General features: G+C 44.1%; 1 protein-coding gene across 1 annotated transcript; it reads right to left on the bottom strand.

Annotated features, from left to right (window-relative positions):
* Positions 1-3,512: 3,512 nt before the first annotated feature.
* Positions 3,513-18,685, bottom strand: LOC307193350 (uncharacterized protein). The gene is made up of 4 exons (XM_079935216.1): positions 18,628-18,685; positions 11,365-11,456; positions 10,929-11,055; positions 3,513-8,844 (listed from the first exon to the last, which is right to left on the bottom strand). The coding sequence occupies exons 2-4, from the start codon at positions 11,377-11,379 to the stop codon at positions 7,391-7,393; spliced, it is 1,596 nt and encodes a 531-aa protein (XP_079791342.1). The 5' UTR covers positions 11,380-11,456; positions 18,628-18,685; the 3' UTR covers positions 3,513-7,390.
* Positions 18,686-18,915: the final 230 nt, after the last annotated feature.

The following is an 18,915-nucleotide window of genomic DNA, read 5'->3' as shown; positions in this document are numbered from 1 at the left end:
TAATTCTACATTCTAGAACAGAATGTTCCTCTATTTTACTCTTGTAATAAAATCTTTTCTATGCTGTTTAGGGCAACTTTGCCCTACTCTCTAAACATCTCCATTATCATCACCCCAAACTTTCGTTAACATGATGCCAAAACTTCAGAGGACTTATTGTACTTAAATATTTTTTTAATTTTCTGTATGCTATGATGTTTGACATCTCCCCCAAAAGAACATTCTGGCTGGGGAGACTGGCCTTCCTAGGGCTAGCCAATTCTTAGAGATAGCAAATGTCCCAGCCAGAGGCATGTCTTTGATATGCAAACTAACCAGTCCAGAGCCTCACCACCTCTACTGGCCCATATACCCCAGGAGACAATATTCCTCTGCCTTTATCATCCCAGGGCCAGGTGCTAGGCAACTAGGAACCACCCCTTCAGCCCCAAACCCATCAAACACTGCCTTGCCTTTCCCTTGAAAATCCCTGTAAAGACCATGACCTAAACCTTCCCCTCAATCCTGACCCCTGACTCTTCACCACCCTGGTGGCTTACCCATGTGGTCCAGCGTGGAGTGCCATGCCTCCTGTCTCTAGGATCAGTGAGTATAATAAAGTTTGGGTCTTTTTTTCTCCTGTGCCTCTCCTCTGTCTCCTCTTCTGGCTGCATCTGACTGACCAACTCATTAAAAAAAAGTGCAAACACAAACTATACCATCAGCTGGAACATCTTTGAACCATGGGCTGCACTTCACTAAGGGAGTGGCGAGAGCCTACAGCCTGTTCAGCCTTTTCTGGAAAGACAGCTACTTCATGGAGTTGGCTGACCCCCTGGAATCCCACTCAGGCTTGATCTTGGATGTAATATTTCCATTTAATGATAGCACTTTGCTGAGCCTGTCCTATTTTATTAGTAGCATAAGTGAGTACTCACTTGAGGATGGACAGCTCAGGTCTTAAGGTCACATACAGGGCTTTGGTGGTCAGGAGCTCTGTTTCCATTAGGGCCAAAGGCCAGCTAGGAGTTGCCATTTGAAGGGGGTGTGTCTGGCAGCTATCTTCAGTATTCACCAGTCCAAAACCCAAGGGGCCTATGTACCCAAGTAGCAGTCTCTTGTTGCCATAGGCTCCAATCCTCACAAGTAAATCGCCAAGATGTGGAGCTCCAGAGGGCTGGCAAGCACCATTGGTCCCAATGACGGCGTCCATGCCAATGCATCTTGCACAGCCTCTAGGGTCTGCTGCTGTTGGGGATCCCATCCAAGGATGTCTGTCTTGTGAGTAACCATGACATAAGGGACCAAAAGAATACCCAGATGTGATACATGTTGCCTCTGACAGCCAAGAAGGCCTACCAGTTATGGAGGCTCTTTCTTGTTGGCGGGGGCTGCCAAGGACAGCAGTTTTTGGCTGACTTTCTCAGGAATACTCCTCTGATTACTGGCCCAGGTGGCTCCCAGAAACTGCACTTTTGAGCAGGTCCCTGCATCTCATCAGTGTTGTCGGCCCTTCCTGCATGTCATAAGATCTACAACCTTAGGTACGGACTGGTCAAGGTGTTTCTTGGTCAGGCCAGCAATGAGGATGTCAACACAGTGGATGAAAAGTAGTTCTGGGGATAACTAGACTTGCTGCAGATCTAGGCCGACCACTGGCGATGTATTGCAGGGGAATTGAGGTATTGCTATGGACTAAATTGTGTCCCCCCTAAATTAACATGTTGAAGCCCTAACCTCCAATTTGACTGCATCTGAAGTCCTAAAACGAGAAATGAAGACAGATTGCAAAAGTGTACTTATTCTTCAAGACAAAGGAAGAATAACCCTGAAGGTGATTCAGAGATGATCAGGGTTTACCACCTCGGTTTCAAACAGACCAGACAGCTTCCACAGAAGCCATGGGGGCAGAGCCACCCAGAGCCTTGGGATAGACTCCCCTGGAGCTCTGACTCCATCTGAGCTCTGGATGCTCCCCAGAGCATCCAGAAGGTGGGACCATCACCCCAGTGGTCCTGGAGGGCAGAGGACCGACCAAAAAGTTATTCTTGAGCCTTAAGATCTCATGTAACTTGCTTTGCTAAGTTTTAGACTCGCTCAGGCCCTAGCACACTTTCTTCCTTCTGATTTCTCCTTTTTGGAATTGGAATGTGTGAGATTACAATGGTCTCTGCCCCCAGTGCCTGGCACAGAGCCCCTGAAACCCTTGGAATTTTCTAAGTTATAAGAGCTCTAGGAGCATCTTTTGTTCTAATATTTGGTCTTTGACCCTGGTTCTTGACACAGGGGTCCTGAAACCTTTGTAATTTCCTAAGTGATAGGAGCATCTTTTATTCTAATAAAGCAACTCTGGGTGAGCTCCTGGATGAGAGCTGGTCACCAGAAAGACCACGCCATGATTCAGAGCTCGGAATTTTCAGCCCCCTTCCCCCAGTCCCGTTCTCCTGATAAGAGAGAAGGGCTGGGAATGGACTTAATGATTGACCATGCCTACACGACGAAGCCTCCATAATAATCCCAATAGAACCAGGTTCAGAGAGCTCCCCAGTGGGTGACACATCCTGACTCCACAGGGACAGAAGCTCTTGCGCTCAAGACCTTCCCAGCCCTTCCCCTATGCATCTCTCCATCTGGTTATTCATATGTATCCTTTATCATATTCCTTTATAATAAACCGGTAAATGTAAGGAAACTGTTTTCCTGAGTTTTGTGAGCCACTCTAGCAAACTAAACCCAAAGAGGGGGCTGTTGGAACCGCTCATCTATAGCTGGTTGGTCAGTAACACAGGTGATAACTTGGGCTTGGAACTAGTATCTAAAGTTGGTGGGGGTGGGGTGGGGAGATGAGGTGTGTGTGAGTCTTATGAGACTAAGCCCTTAAGCTGTGCGATCTATTTCCACGTAGTGTCAGAATTGAGTTAAATAGTAGGACACCCAGCTGGTGTTGCAGAGAATTAGTGTGGGGGAAGCCACCCACACATCTGGTGACCTCAAGTGTAAGAACTGAAACGTTCTGAGTAGTGAAGGTGACACAGGAGGGAAGAACTGCAGGTTTTTTCAACATACAATGTTGATCCTATAACTGTCCCAGCACTGTATTTTGTTTTTTTGTTTGTTTGTTTGTTTTTTGCGGTACGCGGGCCTCTCACTGTTGTGGCCTCTCTGGTGACGGAGCACAGGCTCCGGACGCGCAGGCCCAGCGGCCATGGCCCACGGGTCCAGCCGCTCTGCGGCATGTGGGATCCTCCCGGACTGGGGCATGAACCCCGCGTCCCCTGCATCGGCAGGCAGACTCCCAACCACTGCGCCACCAGGGAAGCCCCCAGTACTGTATTTGGGAAGCACATAACCTGTCTGGTTTCACAGGTTCACAGCCGGAGAGGAACTCTGCCTCAGGATGAATCGTAGCTCAAATCTCACCCATATCTGATTTAGATGAGAATTTGTGGACTTCAGCCTTTCCACTAGGAGTGCTGAATTAAGACTTTGGGGCTGTTGGGATGGAATTAACTTATTTTGCAAATGAGAAGGACATGAATTTGGGAAAGCCGGACTCAGAATTTATGGACCAAATGTTTGTTTCCTTGAAATTCATATATTGAAGCCTAATCCCCAGGGTGATGGTAGGTAGAGTTGGGCCTTTGGGAAGTAACTGGGGTTAGATTAGTTTATGTGGGTAGGGCATTCATGATGGAAGTAATGTCCTTATTAGAAGAGGAAGAGACAGAGAGCTGTTCTCTTTCTTTACAATGTGAGGCTATAGCAAGAAGGTGATGGCAGCCAAGACTCAAAGGATCCTTACCAGAAGCTGACCATGTTGGCAACTTGATCTTGGACTTCCCAGCCTACAGAACTGTAAGGAATAAATGTCTGTTGTTTAAGCCACCCAGTCTGTGGTATTTTGTTATAGCAACCCAAACTAAGACAGCTGCTAAAGATATGTCCCTCCCAATCCCCTTCCTCCCAAAAAGGGATCAGGCCCAGTTATTTTTATGCTTCAAAGAATAATCCCCTCATTATGCAAACTCTTCCAGGTAATAAGAGAATAAAACAAAACTTCCAAATTCATTTTGCAAAGCAAATTGAATCTAGTTCTGTACTTAAAAATTAAAATAAAATCACCACAAAAAAAATGGATTTTATTCCAGGAACACAAGGAAATCTCATTTGGAAACTTGTCAGCAAAATCGATTCTGAAAAGAATGATAAAACCATAACATTACACCAACAGATTTTTAAAAGTCGGACAGAACTTAGCATCCATTCCTAATAAAAACTTAAGTATAATAATAATTTGCTATAGGGTATACTACATGCCAAGTATTGTTTCAAGTGCGTTACACTTACGAACTGATTTTATCCTCAAGGCCCTATGAGGTAGCTCCATTTTACACATGGAAGACGAAAGGAGGCAAAGCAACTTGCCCAGGATCACACACCTAAAGAAAGCGGTGGAGGCAGGATTTGAACCTAGGCTTCCAGGCACAAAATCTGTGCTCTTTACCACTATAACATATTGCTTCTTCTAAAAATAGGAATAGAAGAAAACTTCCCAAACAGAGTAGAATATTTATCACAAACAATGAGGGTGAACGCCATATAAAACTGTGAAATCCTAAAAAACCTTTCTCCTGAAAGTTAGGAACAAGACACTGAACGCCTGTTATTCACTATTCAACATTTTAAAAATATTTGTGCTCATGCAAGACGTAAGTGGCATACAGATTAGAATTAAGAGAACACTAATCGTTACTTATTGTATACCTAGAAAAGCTAGGAAATGAAACTGAAAAACTCTTCAAACCAAAACTAATCTAGCAAGGTAATTGGATCCAAGTAAAAATTTTTTTTAAATCACTAATTATTAAAACACTAGCAATAACCAGTAGAAATTGAGGTGTGGCTTTTAAACGTAGCCTCTTTTCCTGCAACCAAGAGCCTGAGTGCTTTTCTAGCAAGTAAGGATATTCACTGCTACTTAGCACCTAACCCGGATGGATGGTGGTCAGCTAGCAGGGTTATGAACAGTGCTGGACCCCTCCCTCCAGAGCCTTAGTGTGGTACGGTATAAGCAGAACCAGAAGATAAAAAATTACAATACTCGACAGAGGGTTCTCTACTAAAGACATAACCAGTCATGTTGAAATCAGAGTAGAGGGCTGGACCCGTGTGTTCATATGGGGTTAGGCTCTCCCCTGGAATCTGGGAGCTTCCAAAGTAAAATATTTTTAAAAAGAAAGTCCTATTGGTTTAAAAAAAATGAAAATAAACACCAAAAATATAGCTATAACAGAAATTGAAAATATTCACAAATGGCAAATTTCCAGTTCTGTCCTCGGTTCAGTAATTTTTTAGGCTCCTAATAAACACTCTAACATTTTCTGAGATGCCTCACCAGAATCATATCTAATTCTTATTTTCTTTCTTTCTTTTTTTTTTTTTTTGGTGGTACACGGGCCTCTCACTGTTGTGGCCTCTCCCGTTGCGGAGCACAGGCTCCGGACGCACAGTCTCAGTGGCCATGGCTCTCGGGCCCAGCCAGGCTCCGGGCGCGCAGGCTCAGCGGCCATGGCTCATGGGCCCAGCCGCTCTACGGCATGTGGGATCTTCCCGGACCGGGGCACGAACCCGTGTCCCCTGCATTGGCAGGCGGACTCTCAACCACTGCGCCACCGGGGAAGCCCCTAATTCTTATTTTCTTGAGCCTCAACTCTCTTCCCCTTCTTCTCCACTGTCTCGGAGACATAAATCACAACTCACAAAAATCTCTCTCCTCTAGGTTATGTGCCTGACATTGCCCCTCTAACCTCCTCCTCCTCTGCCACACTGCTGATCCTGTCATATTGCTAAGAGGAAGAGGGTAGCTACCAGGGGCAAAGATCCCCTAGCATTGAGGCCCTACTACAAGGATGGAAAGAAAAACTTGTGTCTGATACATGACTGTAGAAGAGGAAATCCCCTGAAGAGATTTTCTTATGCCTTTGAGGTATGAAAGTTGGCCCAGAAGATAATCACAATAATTAAGCGTACACCTCTCACCTAAAAATCAGATGACAGTTGCAGGCATCTAGAACTAGTTGGTAAGGAAATCAGAATGGTGTGACTCTATTATTTTGTCACAAACTTCATTACTGTTCATTCCAATCATCCAAGAATGCTAGGAACTGAAATTGCCATGGAAGTTGAGTCTTCTTTGCAGTAAACTTTGATGCTGTTCTTGTACTTAGACAGCAGGGTGGAGAAAGCTAGTACAGAACCAGAGTCTGTGTTCATGGCAAAGTACATTATCACTGGAACATGACAGCTGCCTCCAATACCTAGATACATACATATACGCACACACCTGCACACACTCAAACACAAATCCATTAACTCTCTGAGGCTGAGGTAACAGTAGTAAGACTCTAAAGGACACAAGGAGAAGATATGAATGAGGCCTTTGTATTTGATATCCTATGATACCCATCTTTAGAAATTTTAGGTCTGGTGGTGAAAGGGGAGTTCATGCCCACTTTAAGCATGGTTCAGTTGGAGAGGCGAGTTTTTAAAAGCTATTTAACAACTAGAATATGCAAAGTATTATCTATATGCTAAAAGAAATAGATACTATACCCAACCTGAAAGCCTACATGAAGTTAGTATAAAAGGACACAAAGGGGCATTAGGTTGAGAATTGACAAGGCAATTATATAACAATTGCAAATTACAGCACAGGTTAATTCAAAACACTGAGGTCAATCAACAGGTTAGGAGGAAAAAAGGAGCATTTTAAGAAGAAAGTCCTTCAGAGATGACCTAGATCTTAAAGGTTCAAGGGACACAGATTGGCCAACAGGAAGAAAAGCTTTTCTAGGTAGAGAACACAAGTGATGAGAGTCTAGATTAAAGTAGTTTTAAAAGGGCCACATTCAAGAGGTAGAAAGTATGACTCAGAGTCTTGGAGAATGACTTTATATAAATGGTAAAATGGAGGAGGTGGAATAGAATAAGGAAATATCTCTTTCCTTAAGAATATAATTGTGGGACAAATAATTAAGAAACAAGATAGATTTTAATTTTTTTTAAAAGTGAAAGAAGGGAATTCCCTGGTGGTCCACTGGTTAGGACTCCTTGCTTTCACTGCTGAGGGCGCGGGTTTGATCCCTGGTCGGGAAAGCTCCCCCACAAGCCGCATGGCGTGGCCAAAAAAAAAAAAGGTGAAGAAAAAGGAAACCTACAAGCACATGAAATGTGTAGTCCTTAGTGGGGAAGGATGGTACTGTTACTCCCACTCTCTCACCTTCCTGACCACCAGAGAGCATTTAGGGAATGATCCACTTTGATTAGTGGTTCCAAGAGGAGACGAGGGTGAGCATACTTCTTCTATAGAAACCTTAACTCAGAGTTCCTTGCTGTCTTAGAGAATCACGTCTTAAAAAACAGACCAAGCCAGACCTGACTGCTTTTCTCCAGTGTGAGTTCGCTGGTGGTGATTGAAAGTAGAACGCTGACTGAAGGCTTTCCCACATTCAATACATTCATAGGGTTTCTCTCCAGTGTGAACTCTTTGGTGCACAGTGAGTTGTGAGCTGTCACGAAAAGCTTTCTCACAATCTTTGCACTTATATGGTTTCTCCCCAGTATGGGTTCTCTGATGTACCATAAGGCTAGAATTATGACTGAAGACCTTCCCACATTCATTACATTCATAAGGTTTCTCACCAGTGTGAATTCTCTGATGAATAATGAGGTATGAGTTTTGATTGAAGGATTTTCCACACTCATTGCATTTATAGGGCTTTTCACCCGTGTGAAGTCTCTGATGTCGAATGAGACATTTACTCAGACTGAATGCCTTACCACACTCATTACATTCAAAGGGTTTTTCTCCAGTATGAATTCGCTCATGGTCAGCAAGTTGAGAGATCTGATTAAAGGCTTTCCTACACTCACTGCATTTGAATGGTTTTTCCCCAGTGTGGAGGCTCTGATGTCGAATAAGACATTTACTTCGACTGAACGCCTTGCCACATTCATTACATTCATAAGGCTTCTCCCCAGTGTGGATTCTCTGATGGTCAATAAGATTTCTGTTAGAACAGAAAGCTTTCCCACACTCATTACACTTGTAAGGTTTCTCACCAGTGTGAAGTACCTGATGGCGGACAAGGCTTTTACTCCGACTAAAGACTGCTCCACATTCATTGCATCCATATGGTTTCTCCCCAGTATGGGTTCTCTGATGGTCAAAGAGTTTGGAACTCTCATTGAAAGCTTTTCCACATTCAATACATTTATACGGTTTCTCCCCAGTATGGAGTCTCTGGTGTTGAATGAGATGCGAGCTGTGGCGATAGGTCTTACCACAGTCACTGCATTCATAGGGCTTTTCCCCTGTGTGGATTCTGAGATGGACTATAAGCTGAGAGGTCTGCCTGAAGGTCTTGCCACACTCATTGCACTCATAGGGTTTCTCCCCAGTGTGGATTCTCTGATGCCCAATGAGGTGAGAACTCCAATTAAAAGCTTTGCCACATTCATCACATCGATAGAATTTCTGCCCCTTCAGAACTCCTTGATGTTCTGCAGGACTGGAGGACAGGTCTGGATGTCCCCCAAGTTCCTTATATTCATCACACCCATCTTTTGTGGATTTATTTTTATCTTCCTCTGTTATTTCCAAGAAATCCCTTTCCAGTCTCGTCCCTTCTTCACCTGAGGGTTGAACTTCTAGCTTCTCTAGAGCCTCTTCACAGGCATCTCCAGCTTCTGGTTCTCCTGGAATCATTCCACAGAGTACTACTGAGGTTCTATCAGATGACTTCAAAACTTTAGAAAGTTCCTGCTTTGGAGGCAACTCTGAACTCTCCATCCTGTTCTCACCTGCTGCCAAAAGAAAGAAGAAAACAACTTTCACTCATTTCTTGTCCTACTGAAGAAAGAGAATCATCAGGAGTCTATGTACTTGAAAAAACTTCACATTACACGTAAGGAATGAGGAGACACATTAAGAACAGGAGAGGGCTTCCCTGGTGGCCGATGCAGGGGATGCGGGTTCATGCCCCGGTCTGGGAAGATCCCACATGCCGCGGAGCGGCTGGGCCCGTGAGCCATGGCCACTGAGCCTGCGTGTCCGGAGCCTGTGCTCCGCAACGGGAGAGGCCACAACAGTGAGAGGCCCGTGTACCGCAAAAATAAATAAATAACAGGAGAGAAAATGGGAAATGGCTCAAATTTTTCTTCATGGACAGAAAAACAAAGAAGGGAAGCTGGTCAGTGGAGGAGGGCGGAAGAACAGCCCTCAGGACAGAGGGATGCTGAGCCAGCACAGCCAGGTGAATAGGCCAGTTGAAAGGCAAGAGACCAGACTGTAAAGCACGGTGTGATCTTCCAGAAGTCACTTAGATGTGATGTCTCCTTAGTAAAATGAGGAACCCTAAGGTCCTTTCCAACCATGACATTGTATGGTTCCACACTTCTCAGCAAAGATGTTGGGGAGAGAGAGTGGTGGCAAATACCTGAAAACAAATATGAGAAACAATGTGGGCAAACCTGAGAGTAGAAAGCAAATTTATATTATGAGGATGTGATTAGGAAAAAGTGTACATAAAGAAGTGATTCTGGTATAACAGGACAGTGACAAGATTTGAAGAAGTCATGGGTAGAGAAATACTGGGGAAAAGTATTGAAGGGGAAAGCAAAGCTGTAAAATTGGGTACCCTCTAGTCCCTGGAGCACTGGACTGGTAGGTGTCAGTAGACACTCCTATAAAAATTAATTTTTATAATTTGAAACGTAAATCAAAATACATGTTTTGTATCTTGATAATCTGGAGTCATAATGAGACTGACCAGCTGAGTATCTGCTTTTGAATTCTAGATTTTTTGAATACAAAAGTTGGGAGAAGGCAGAGCAATCACGGTCATACCTAAACACAGAAATATTGGTTCCTTTCAATCACATCTTAACCAAGGCCGCAAGCCATCATACCACCTTAGCATACGGAAAGTTAAAGATATTTGGTTCATTGATTCTAAGCTCACCCTCTCCAGAGTAGGCTACTGCCCTAGACCGGTCAACCCCAGAACGTGCCCTGACAACAGCCCCTTCCAGGAAGCAGCCCTGCCCCTGTCTTTCTGAAGGGGAAGCTGAGGCAACCATGCTTTGTGCCAAGCAACCCAGCTCATCCCATGATGGACAACAGGTGACTGGAACAGGGCCAAGCACTAGACCCCACTGTAGCTTATCTGTAGATTAGTCATCAGCCTCTGCGTGGCCTGGGCCAAAGTACTGCTCAAACAAAGATGATATTTAATGGCTGAACCATCCTTGGAGTCCCTTTTTACATAAATTCTAAACGGAAGGATGGAAAAACTAAGGAAATTACAAGAGCTCAAGCTGAAATGATGCATGGAGAGTAGGCAACCATCAGAAGCCACAGCAAGCAGAATATAGGAGGAAACAAAGTCTAATTAAGAAGGAGCTCGGAAGGGGAAAAAAGATTCAGAATAAATAAAGAGAATGGGTATTAGTGGGAGGAGCAAACGGATACGCAGGGCAGAGCTGTCTTACGACACTGGTGTAAAAATCCTTTCACTTCCACTGCTGAGGTTCCCAGGTTCCCAGGTCCCCACAAGGCTTCGTTTCCCGAAGTCTGGTCTAGCTGGTCAGTCTGTTCAGGGCTTCCATTCCTTTAGTCTTACTGTAAGTAACTTAGCTCATCACTTACAATAACTGAATGGCACTCTACTCCTTCCAACTACAAACTCTAATAAACTGGCCCAGCTCAGTTAATAATAAGGAGAATGTTAATAACTATTAAAGTGGGTGATGATGGAGAGGGGTTCATTATACTATTCTCTCTCTTTGTCTTTTTATATTTTCATAATAAAAAGTTAAAAAAGAAAATGAATATACCAAAGAAAGTGTAAAGAAGACAGACTCTAAGTACCGGGGAACAGAGTCATTACCCAGTGAGGCCAGGCTGCAGCAATTTTCCAGCATGATGTTCCAGTACAGGGCTCTCTGGCTGAGTGCCAGACCTTTCCACTTTTGCTGAGTATAGTCCACAGACAGGAACTCGAACACTGCAGCCTCCTGGAATGACACGTTTCTACTGCTCAGGGACATTCCCAGTCTGAGGGGCAGAGTCATTAGGGGCACTGAGAGCACAGGGTCGGGGCCCTGGTGGCAAAAGGGGTGGGGGGAGGGTGGGAAGCTGAAAGGACACATTAATAAAAGGAGAAGTCCAGGGCAAGATACAGTCAATGAACTCAGTGGACGGAAGCAGCTCCAGGGGAAGCAGTTAGGCGGGGAAGCCACAGGAGCAGACTCAGAATGGGCTAGAGGCCCGGAGATGAGCTCTAACTATTCCTGGGCCACAGACTTGGAACTCAGGAAGCTCACCTGGGGCCTGACCATCCGGAGCACAGTTGCCGCTGCTTGGTCTCCTACGTTCCCCACTTGGGGAAGGGCAGGCACCGGGGAAGCATGCTGAGCTGAGGGAGGAAAGAAAGCTCTGAGTGGGACCAGCCCTGTTCTTGGCTCCAATGAGGTCTGGATCCCAGCAAGTGGATTCAGGAGAACCCAGGTAGCTCCACACACACGGACCCTCATCCCTGTTCCATAAAGGCATTATCCTTTGTGAGCTGTGAACTTTTCCTGAAGGCAAGAAGGTCCCTGTTCAAACCGAACTGGCGGTTCCTTCCAGCCCTCTCTCTCCCACTCTCGGAAGGAAGCTACACTTCTGACCACCTTCTGTCTCCCGTGGCTTCCCCAGCAGCAGCCTGCCTGGCCTCCCCCTCACCTCTCTGCCCCTCATTCCCTGGCTTCTCTTCCTTCACCTGCCCTCTCATCACGGACACGGCAGGCGTTCAGGTCTCAGAGGTTCTCCTTTCCGTCTCTCAGAAATCTCATTCTCTAATGCTGCTCTCACAGTTCCTTGTTCTCTCCTCCACGTCTAATACAAGCTCTAATTGCCTACTGAACATTTCACCTGGTGTTCCACAGTAGCATAAACTCAGTGTCAAAAACGCATCTCCTTACTATCTTCATTTCCTATCTTCCCACGTTTTGTTAATGATTCCAGACATCAGTCACAACCTTTAATTTACACTCTTTTATCTAAACCCACATCTAACAGATATTCCCCAAATTGATATTCAGATTCAACACAATCCCTTTCAGAAACCCAGCTGGTTCCTTTGCAGAAATTGACAAGCTGATAATAAAATTCACTGAAAATTCAAGAGTTCCAGTACAAGGCAAAAGAAACTTGAAGAATAAAAATAAGCTGAGGGAATTCCCTGGCGGTCCAGTGGTTAGGACTTGGCACTTTCACTGCCATGGCCTGGGTTCAATCCCTGGTCAGGGAAATAAGATCCCACAAGCTGCATGGCACAGCCAAAAAAAAAAGAAAAAAAAAAAGTTGAAGGATTCACACTTCACAATTTCAAAACATTTGACAAAGCAGCACTCATCAAGACAGTGTGATACTGGCATAAGGATAGACATATATCAGTGAAATAGATTAAGAGTCCAGAAGTAAACCGATACATCTACGGTCAACATATTTTTGACGGAAGTCCCAAGACCACTTAAAGGCGAAAGAGACTTTTCAACAAATGGTGCTGGGACAACTGGATGTACTCTTACAAAAGAATGAAGTTAGACCCGTACCTCAGACTATATATGAAACTTATATGGACAGCAGGCCTTGGCACCTGTTGCAAACTGGCCCCACGGCTCTGTGTACCAAATCACAGATGATGGCTAGCTTTCCCTGAGGGCATGGAACCCTCTGTCTCCCACCATGGTTAAGCAAATTTTTAAAAAAATCACTACCTTCATCCACGATTAAAACAGAGGCCATCATCTCCTATATTTGCTACAAACCAATACCTAGGCAATGTCTCCTGGACTCAGTGAGCACTGCTAGGACTGACAAAATAGAGACAACCGTAAACTGAGATGGGAAGAAGGCTCACACCAGAAAGCCTGTCATCACTCGGATAAAAGAAACTGCAGTGCTGCTACAACGGGATGGAGAATCAATTGAAGAACTACTTTGGAAGCTGCTGAAGTTCTGGCAGAGAAATGAAGCTTTGCTGCGAAAGAAGGGGATGGAGTAAGGAAAATAAATACACAGAGAAAACAAAAGCAAAGAAAAACTGAGAAGTGATAAGGTACATAACTGAAGGCCTATGAAAAGAGACTTGAAGACACAACAAGGGGAAGCTGAAGAGGAAAGGTGCCTCCGGAGCGGCAGAGGCAGGCTCCAGCCTTGCTGAGCCGCAGCAGCACCAACGGGAGCTGCTCAGGAGGGAGCTGAGAGTCAGAGAAAGAGGCAAGAGACTTTCCCAGCCAAACCTGCAGAAAGACTGGGGAAGAGAAAGACACTCAGGTGCAGAGAAATCCAGGAGTGAGACGCAACAGAATGAGCTGGAGACCAGAAAGAAATATTTTGAACAAACGCACCCAGCGGGAAATGTAAATGGCACTGACCTATCTCAGGAAATTGAGACCCACAGGGAAATCAGCACCAAACATAAGCCTCCAAGCTGACCTGTTCTGAAGCAGCTGCTGCAGAAATGTCCGAAGAAGTCAGTGAAGTATTTGTAAAGAGGTGATGAGAAGACGGACCAACAGAAAAATGAAGGCAACTGTCTGTGAATATGGCAAAAGATTCCAGCCCTCTGAGCCCAGCCCCTGCAACCATGAACATGGATAAAAGTTAGTGACTTCCTGGGACTTCCCCGGTGGTCCAGTGTTAAAGAATCCGCCTTCCAATGCAGGGGACGATGGTTCAATCCCTGGTCAAGGAACTAAGATCTCACATGCCGCGGGGCAACTAAGCCCACATGTCACAACTAGAGAGCCCACGCGCCATGCAGCCCGAGCGCCACAACCAGAGAGAAGCCCATGCACCACAATTCCTACATGCTGAGACAAAGATCCCACATGTCACAACTAAGACCCAACACAGCTAAAAAAAATTAAAAAAAAAAAAAGAAAAGAAAATCATTCCTTTAAAAAAAAAAAAAGTTAATGACCTCCTGGGCTTTTCGAAGTCTGAATGAAAGCCCCACAGCATAGTAAAGAGATGGGGCCAATGAGCTGAAACTGCCCAATTAAATTTAGGTATCCTAATGCCTCAGGGTTCCTTCCAGGTCCCAACTAGCTTCTGAGGACAGAAGAAAAGCTTCATTCATCAACTTGTTAAGATTATACCACAAATGGGAGCCCCCAGGCCTGGGGAGCAACCTGAGATGGAGCAGGCCTCTTCTCCCCCAAAGCTTCATCCCTCCGCCCAGTTTCATTCCCAAATGAAAATGGCTTTCAAAAGAACAGGGGAAGGGCTTCCCTGGTGGCTCAGTGGTTGAGAGTCCACCTGCCGATGCAGGGGACACAGGTTCGTGCCTCGGTCTGGGAGGATCCCACATGCCACGGACCGGCTGGGCCCGTGAGCCATGGCCACTGGGTCTGCGCATCCGGAGCCTGTGCTGCACAACGGGAGAGGCCACAACAGTGAGAGGCCCGCATAAAGAACAGGGGAAATCCCAAGGAATCGTGTGGGCATTTTTCAGGGACATTTTCTTCTTTCTGTCATTTTGCTTTATCATCTTATATGCAATGTAATTTTGATTTCCTTTTAAAATCCTCATTAAGTAGTCTCTTGTTCTCATGTTTTTCCTGCCCAGTGAGAGTGTACATAAGGTTTACTTTATACACTGATAGTAAGCCAATAAGTTTCTAAGGCAATTGCCCCTAAAGGAAGATTGCTTCTACGAAATAATGCCATTTGCAGCAACATGGATGCAACTAGAGATTATCATACTAAGTCAAGTAAGTCAGAAAGAGAAAGACAAACACCATATGATATCACTTATAGGTGGAATCTAATATATGGCACACATGAACCTATCTACAAACAGAAACAGACTCAGAGACATAGAGAACAGGCTTGTGGTTGCCAAGGGGGAGGGGGCTGGGGGAGGGAAGGACTGGGAGTTTGGGATTAGCAGATGTAAACGATTATATATAGGATGGATAAACAACAAGGTCCCACTGTAGAGCAGAGGGAAATATATTCAATATCCTGTGATGAACCATAATGGAAAAGAATATTTTAAAAGAGAAGTCTATATGTGTTTAACTGAGTCACTCTGCTGTACAGCAGAGATTGCTGCAACACTGTAAATCAATTATACTTCAATTAAAAAAAATTTTTAAAAGAAAGATTGCTTCTAGTACAGATTTAAAATGTTAAAATAATATTTATACCAACTTACCAATTAAAAAATGAGCTCAACCTAGTGCCCAAAATTTGGTTTCTAAGGACCACTCTACAATGAATGAAACCAGGAATCCTTGCAGAAATGGTTGATTCCAGGGCTGGAGGAGGTAAAAATACAAGATGAGTAACTTGTGGTGCCTGAAAATCAGAGAAAGACACACAACAGGATGGAAGCATGTAAGGGGAAACAGAAGACAACTTGAAAGAGCTCCCAATGGCCAAAATCAGAATAACTTAAGCCACAAAATAAGTAACAATACAGGCAATAAACCCCCAAAATAAACACTGAACATCACACACTGATGTAACTGATATAATTAAGTAAATAAATGAAAGGGAGAAAAGGCACAACTATTCCTCACAAAGAATTCCAGTTAATAAATGTAGAAGAAAAAAATAGAAATGAAAGGCACCTAGAAGAACATCACAATAATAACTGCTACAGACAAGACTCACCAAGAAATGCTAATTAGTGGCTGAAAGTTGAGGAGAAAGGATATTTCTATGCAAAGTCTCAAAATGTCTTCCTCAAAATAATTACTAATTACAAAGGAAAGACAGCAACTTTACAGTGATGAAACTTGGCAGAAATACTGGATCAAAAGTAGTATCACTAGTAAGAAGACATATCGACATCATCCTCAATCTAAGCAGGGGAACATCTGACAACCAAATCGAGAGGGTCATTCTAAAATTACAAATATAAAATACTTCAAAAGTGTCAAGATCGTGAAAAACAAGTAAAACTGAGGAACTGTCACAGACTGAAGGAGAACAAGAAGACATGACAATTAAATGGAATGAGGGATTCTAGATTGGATCCTGGAACAGGAAAAGAACATTAGTGAGACAGTGATGAACCCTAAATAAATCAGCAGTTTAATTAACAGTATTGGACCCCTGTAAATTTCTTAAGTTTGACGACTATACTATGGTTATGCAAGATACTACCTTTAGGTAAAACAGGTAAAGATATAAGGGAAATCTGTAAAGTTCGGACACCCTCTGTGAGTCTACAATTAGTCAAAATAAAAAGTTGGGTTTTTTTTTTGCCACACCATGCAACATGCGGGATCTTAGTTCCCTGTCCAGGGATTGAACCCATGCCCCCCGCATTGGAGCACTGAGTCTTAATCACTGGACCACCAGGGAAGTCCCAAAATAAAAAGGTTTTTAAACTGAAGAAGTCTGAGTTGTTACTGTGTTTATTTCTATCTAGAAATATTAATGTCTAGATATTATGGATTAACTTGGCAATAAGGGCACTGAATACTGTCAATGCTTATCATCTCCAATTTGTATTCTCTTTCATTAATTTAACAAATATTTACTGAGCACCTACTATGTCCTAGGCACTAAGGTCTCTGCAGTGAATAAAGCAGACAAAAAGCACGGCCTTGAGTAGCTTATGAGAAGACAGACAATGAAATAAAGACAGCAACAGGTCTTATGTAGTATAATAAAACAAGGAAGGAGGATAAGAGGCCTAAAATCAGGGACGGAAAAGTATAAGCTCAAAAATTCAGTCTAGAGCACATGACGACTCACCTAAGGGACCTCTTTCAGACAGTTTCTGATATTAAAAATATTGAAGATTGCAAAGTAAAATGACTTATATTTTACTACATTTTCTGTATTTTTTTCTCTGGAGAATGACAGCATAGAATGCTCAGGCACTAATACTTCCTGGATACCAGAGCCACAGAAAACTTAACCTTGGCATAGCTACTATTTTTCATGTTTTTGTCAGTTTCCCTTCCTTATAAGTACATATAGAGGTTTATCTTCAAAACAATCCCATCTTTTTGGCTTATTTTTAAACCAAAATTTGTCTGCCTTTCTTCAGCATTGAGAACAACATGCAAGAGCAGCCTCATCTGTCAGTCCCTGAAAATGCACACATATATACATGAGTATAACAAATGGAAACTCCCTGAAATCCCTAAGAAAATTACTTCCTTGCAAAATAAGCGACCTAACATTAAGGCGTTTTCAGTTTGGAAGTGAGACAGGCTGGGACCTGGGACCCTTCGCTGCACTGCCTGCACCTGGACAAACATCTCCACCAACAAAACACAAAGAAACTATAAGGGACTAAAGCTGGGGCAAATTATGAACAACAAGATACAAAAAGATAAAAAACCCAACTGCCACTTCTAAGGAGCTGGGAGCAAAAGCAGAGTATAGCCCATGTACCCTACACACAGCACCACCAAGGGTGGGTAGACCACCGAAGCCATCCCTCATTTGGGACCCCCAGACCTACCCCTACCCTCACCCCAAGTAAGAACCCCCCCCCCCCCTTCAGGGAGCAAGCAAGGGAACCTGTTACTTGTTTTCTCTCCCTCCTGCTGCCTTGCCTGAATTTCTTGTCTGGCCTTCTCAATTTCTATTGATTAAGGAGGCCAAGAACCCTGGTTGGTGACAGACCCGCAAACAGTTTGAAAGAGGATGGTGTTCTTTTCCTTGCCACCACTCTTAACTTAGAAAGGAGACCATTTTCTTATTTCTTAAGTCTATATGTCAGACGACAGTAGAGTGGTTTTAGGTTAGTGCTGTTACTTGTGTTTAAAAACTGCATTTTAGAGACACTACTCTTTTATTTTGAAAACAGAAACAATCACCCTAATAATTTGCTATTTTTCTGCACAAACGTCACTTGCTCAGCATTTACAGATTCATGTAGTGTGTATTATACGAAATAAACTGCAAACAAAATGTTTTATTTTAATTATACTTGCAAATATATATCTCAGTGGTGTCATAATGCTGGCATCAATTTTAACCAATAAAGGAACAAATGCATTCCGTAAGTTGAAGATATAATTTTCAAGAAGCAACAGTATGAATGTACTTAATGCTACTGAATAATACACTTTAAATGGTTAACATGGCAAATTTTTATGTATCATATGGTAAATGTTATACATATATTATCACAATACTGTTTTATTACAATACTAGAAAATTTTTAAGCAATAGTAGGATCCTGTTTCGTAGTTTAAAATTTACATATACGTATAAGAGTTTGCATAATCATGCACAAATTTTAAAAGGTCAGGAAGCCTCCAGACAAAAACATTAACGGACTGCAGTTACTTTTACTTTTCTTACGCTCACCCGCGTCATCTAATTACCTGTAATGAATACGCTTTGTTTGCATAATTGGGAGAAGTGATAAAACACAGAAACCATTACTCCAAATTCGCGCCCCGGGCAGCGAAACGCAGGCAGATACGCCCTCACCGGGGCGGGGCGGGCTCCCAGGCCAGATCCCCGCCCGGGCGCAGCCTCCAGGCCAAGCCTCACCCGCCGCCCCCCGGGAACCCCGCGCCCGCACAGCAGCCCCAGACGCCCCCTGTTGCCCCGCTCACCGACGCCTGCAGTTGCGAGATTCTCCGTCCCCGGACTGCACGACCCGCCCCACGCCTGCCCCCTTTCCGGGATCTCCTCTGGCCCGTATAGCGCACGCGCATGCCGCTCCGGGCCTCTAGGCCCCTCTAGGAAGCAGGGAGGGCCAATGTCTCGGCTTCTCCCGGGGCCTAGTGCCTTTCTGGGCGGCCGCTGAGCCCAGCCCGTAGGCTTGTCCCCCACACTTCCCACCTAATCTAACCCGCTGGACGCCTGCCTTCTGTTCGTGCCCCAGATCTCTATCAGTCTTG

This window comes from Stenella coeruleoalba (genome assembly GCF_951394435.1).
Source record: "Stenella coeruleoalba genome assembly, chromosome: 10".
NCBI classification, from domain to species: Eukaryota; Metazoa; Chordata; class Mammalia; order Artiodactyla; family Delphinidae; genus Stenella; species Stenella coeruleoalba.
This window is presented reverse-complemented; position numbering and strand designations above follow the sequence as displayed.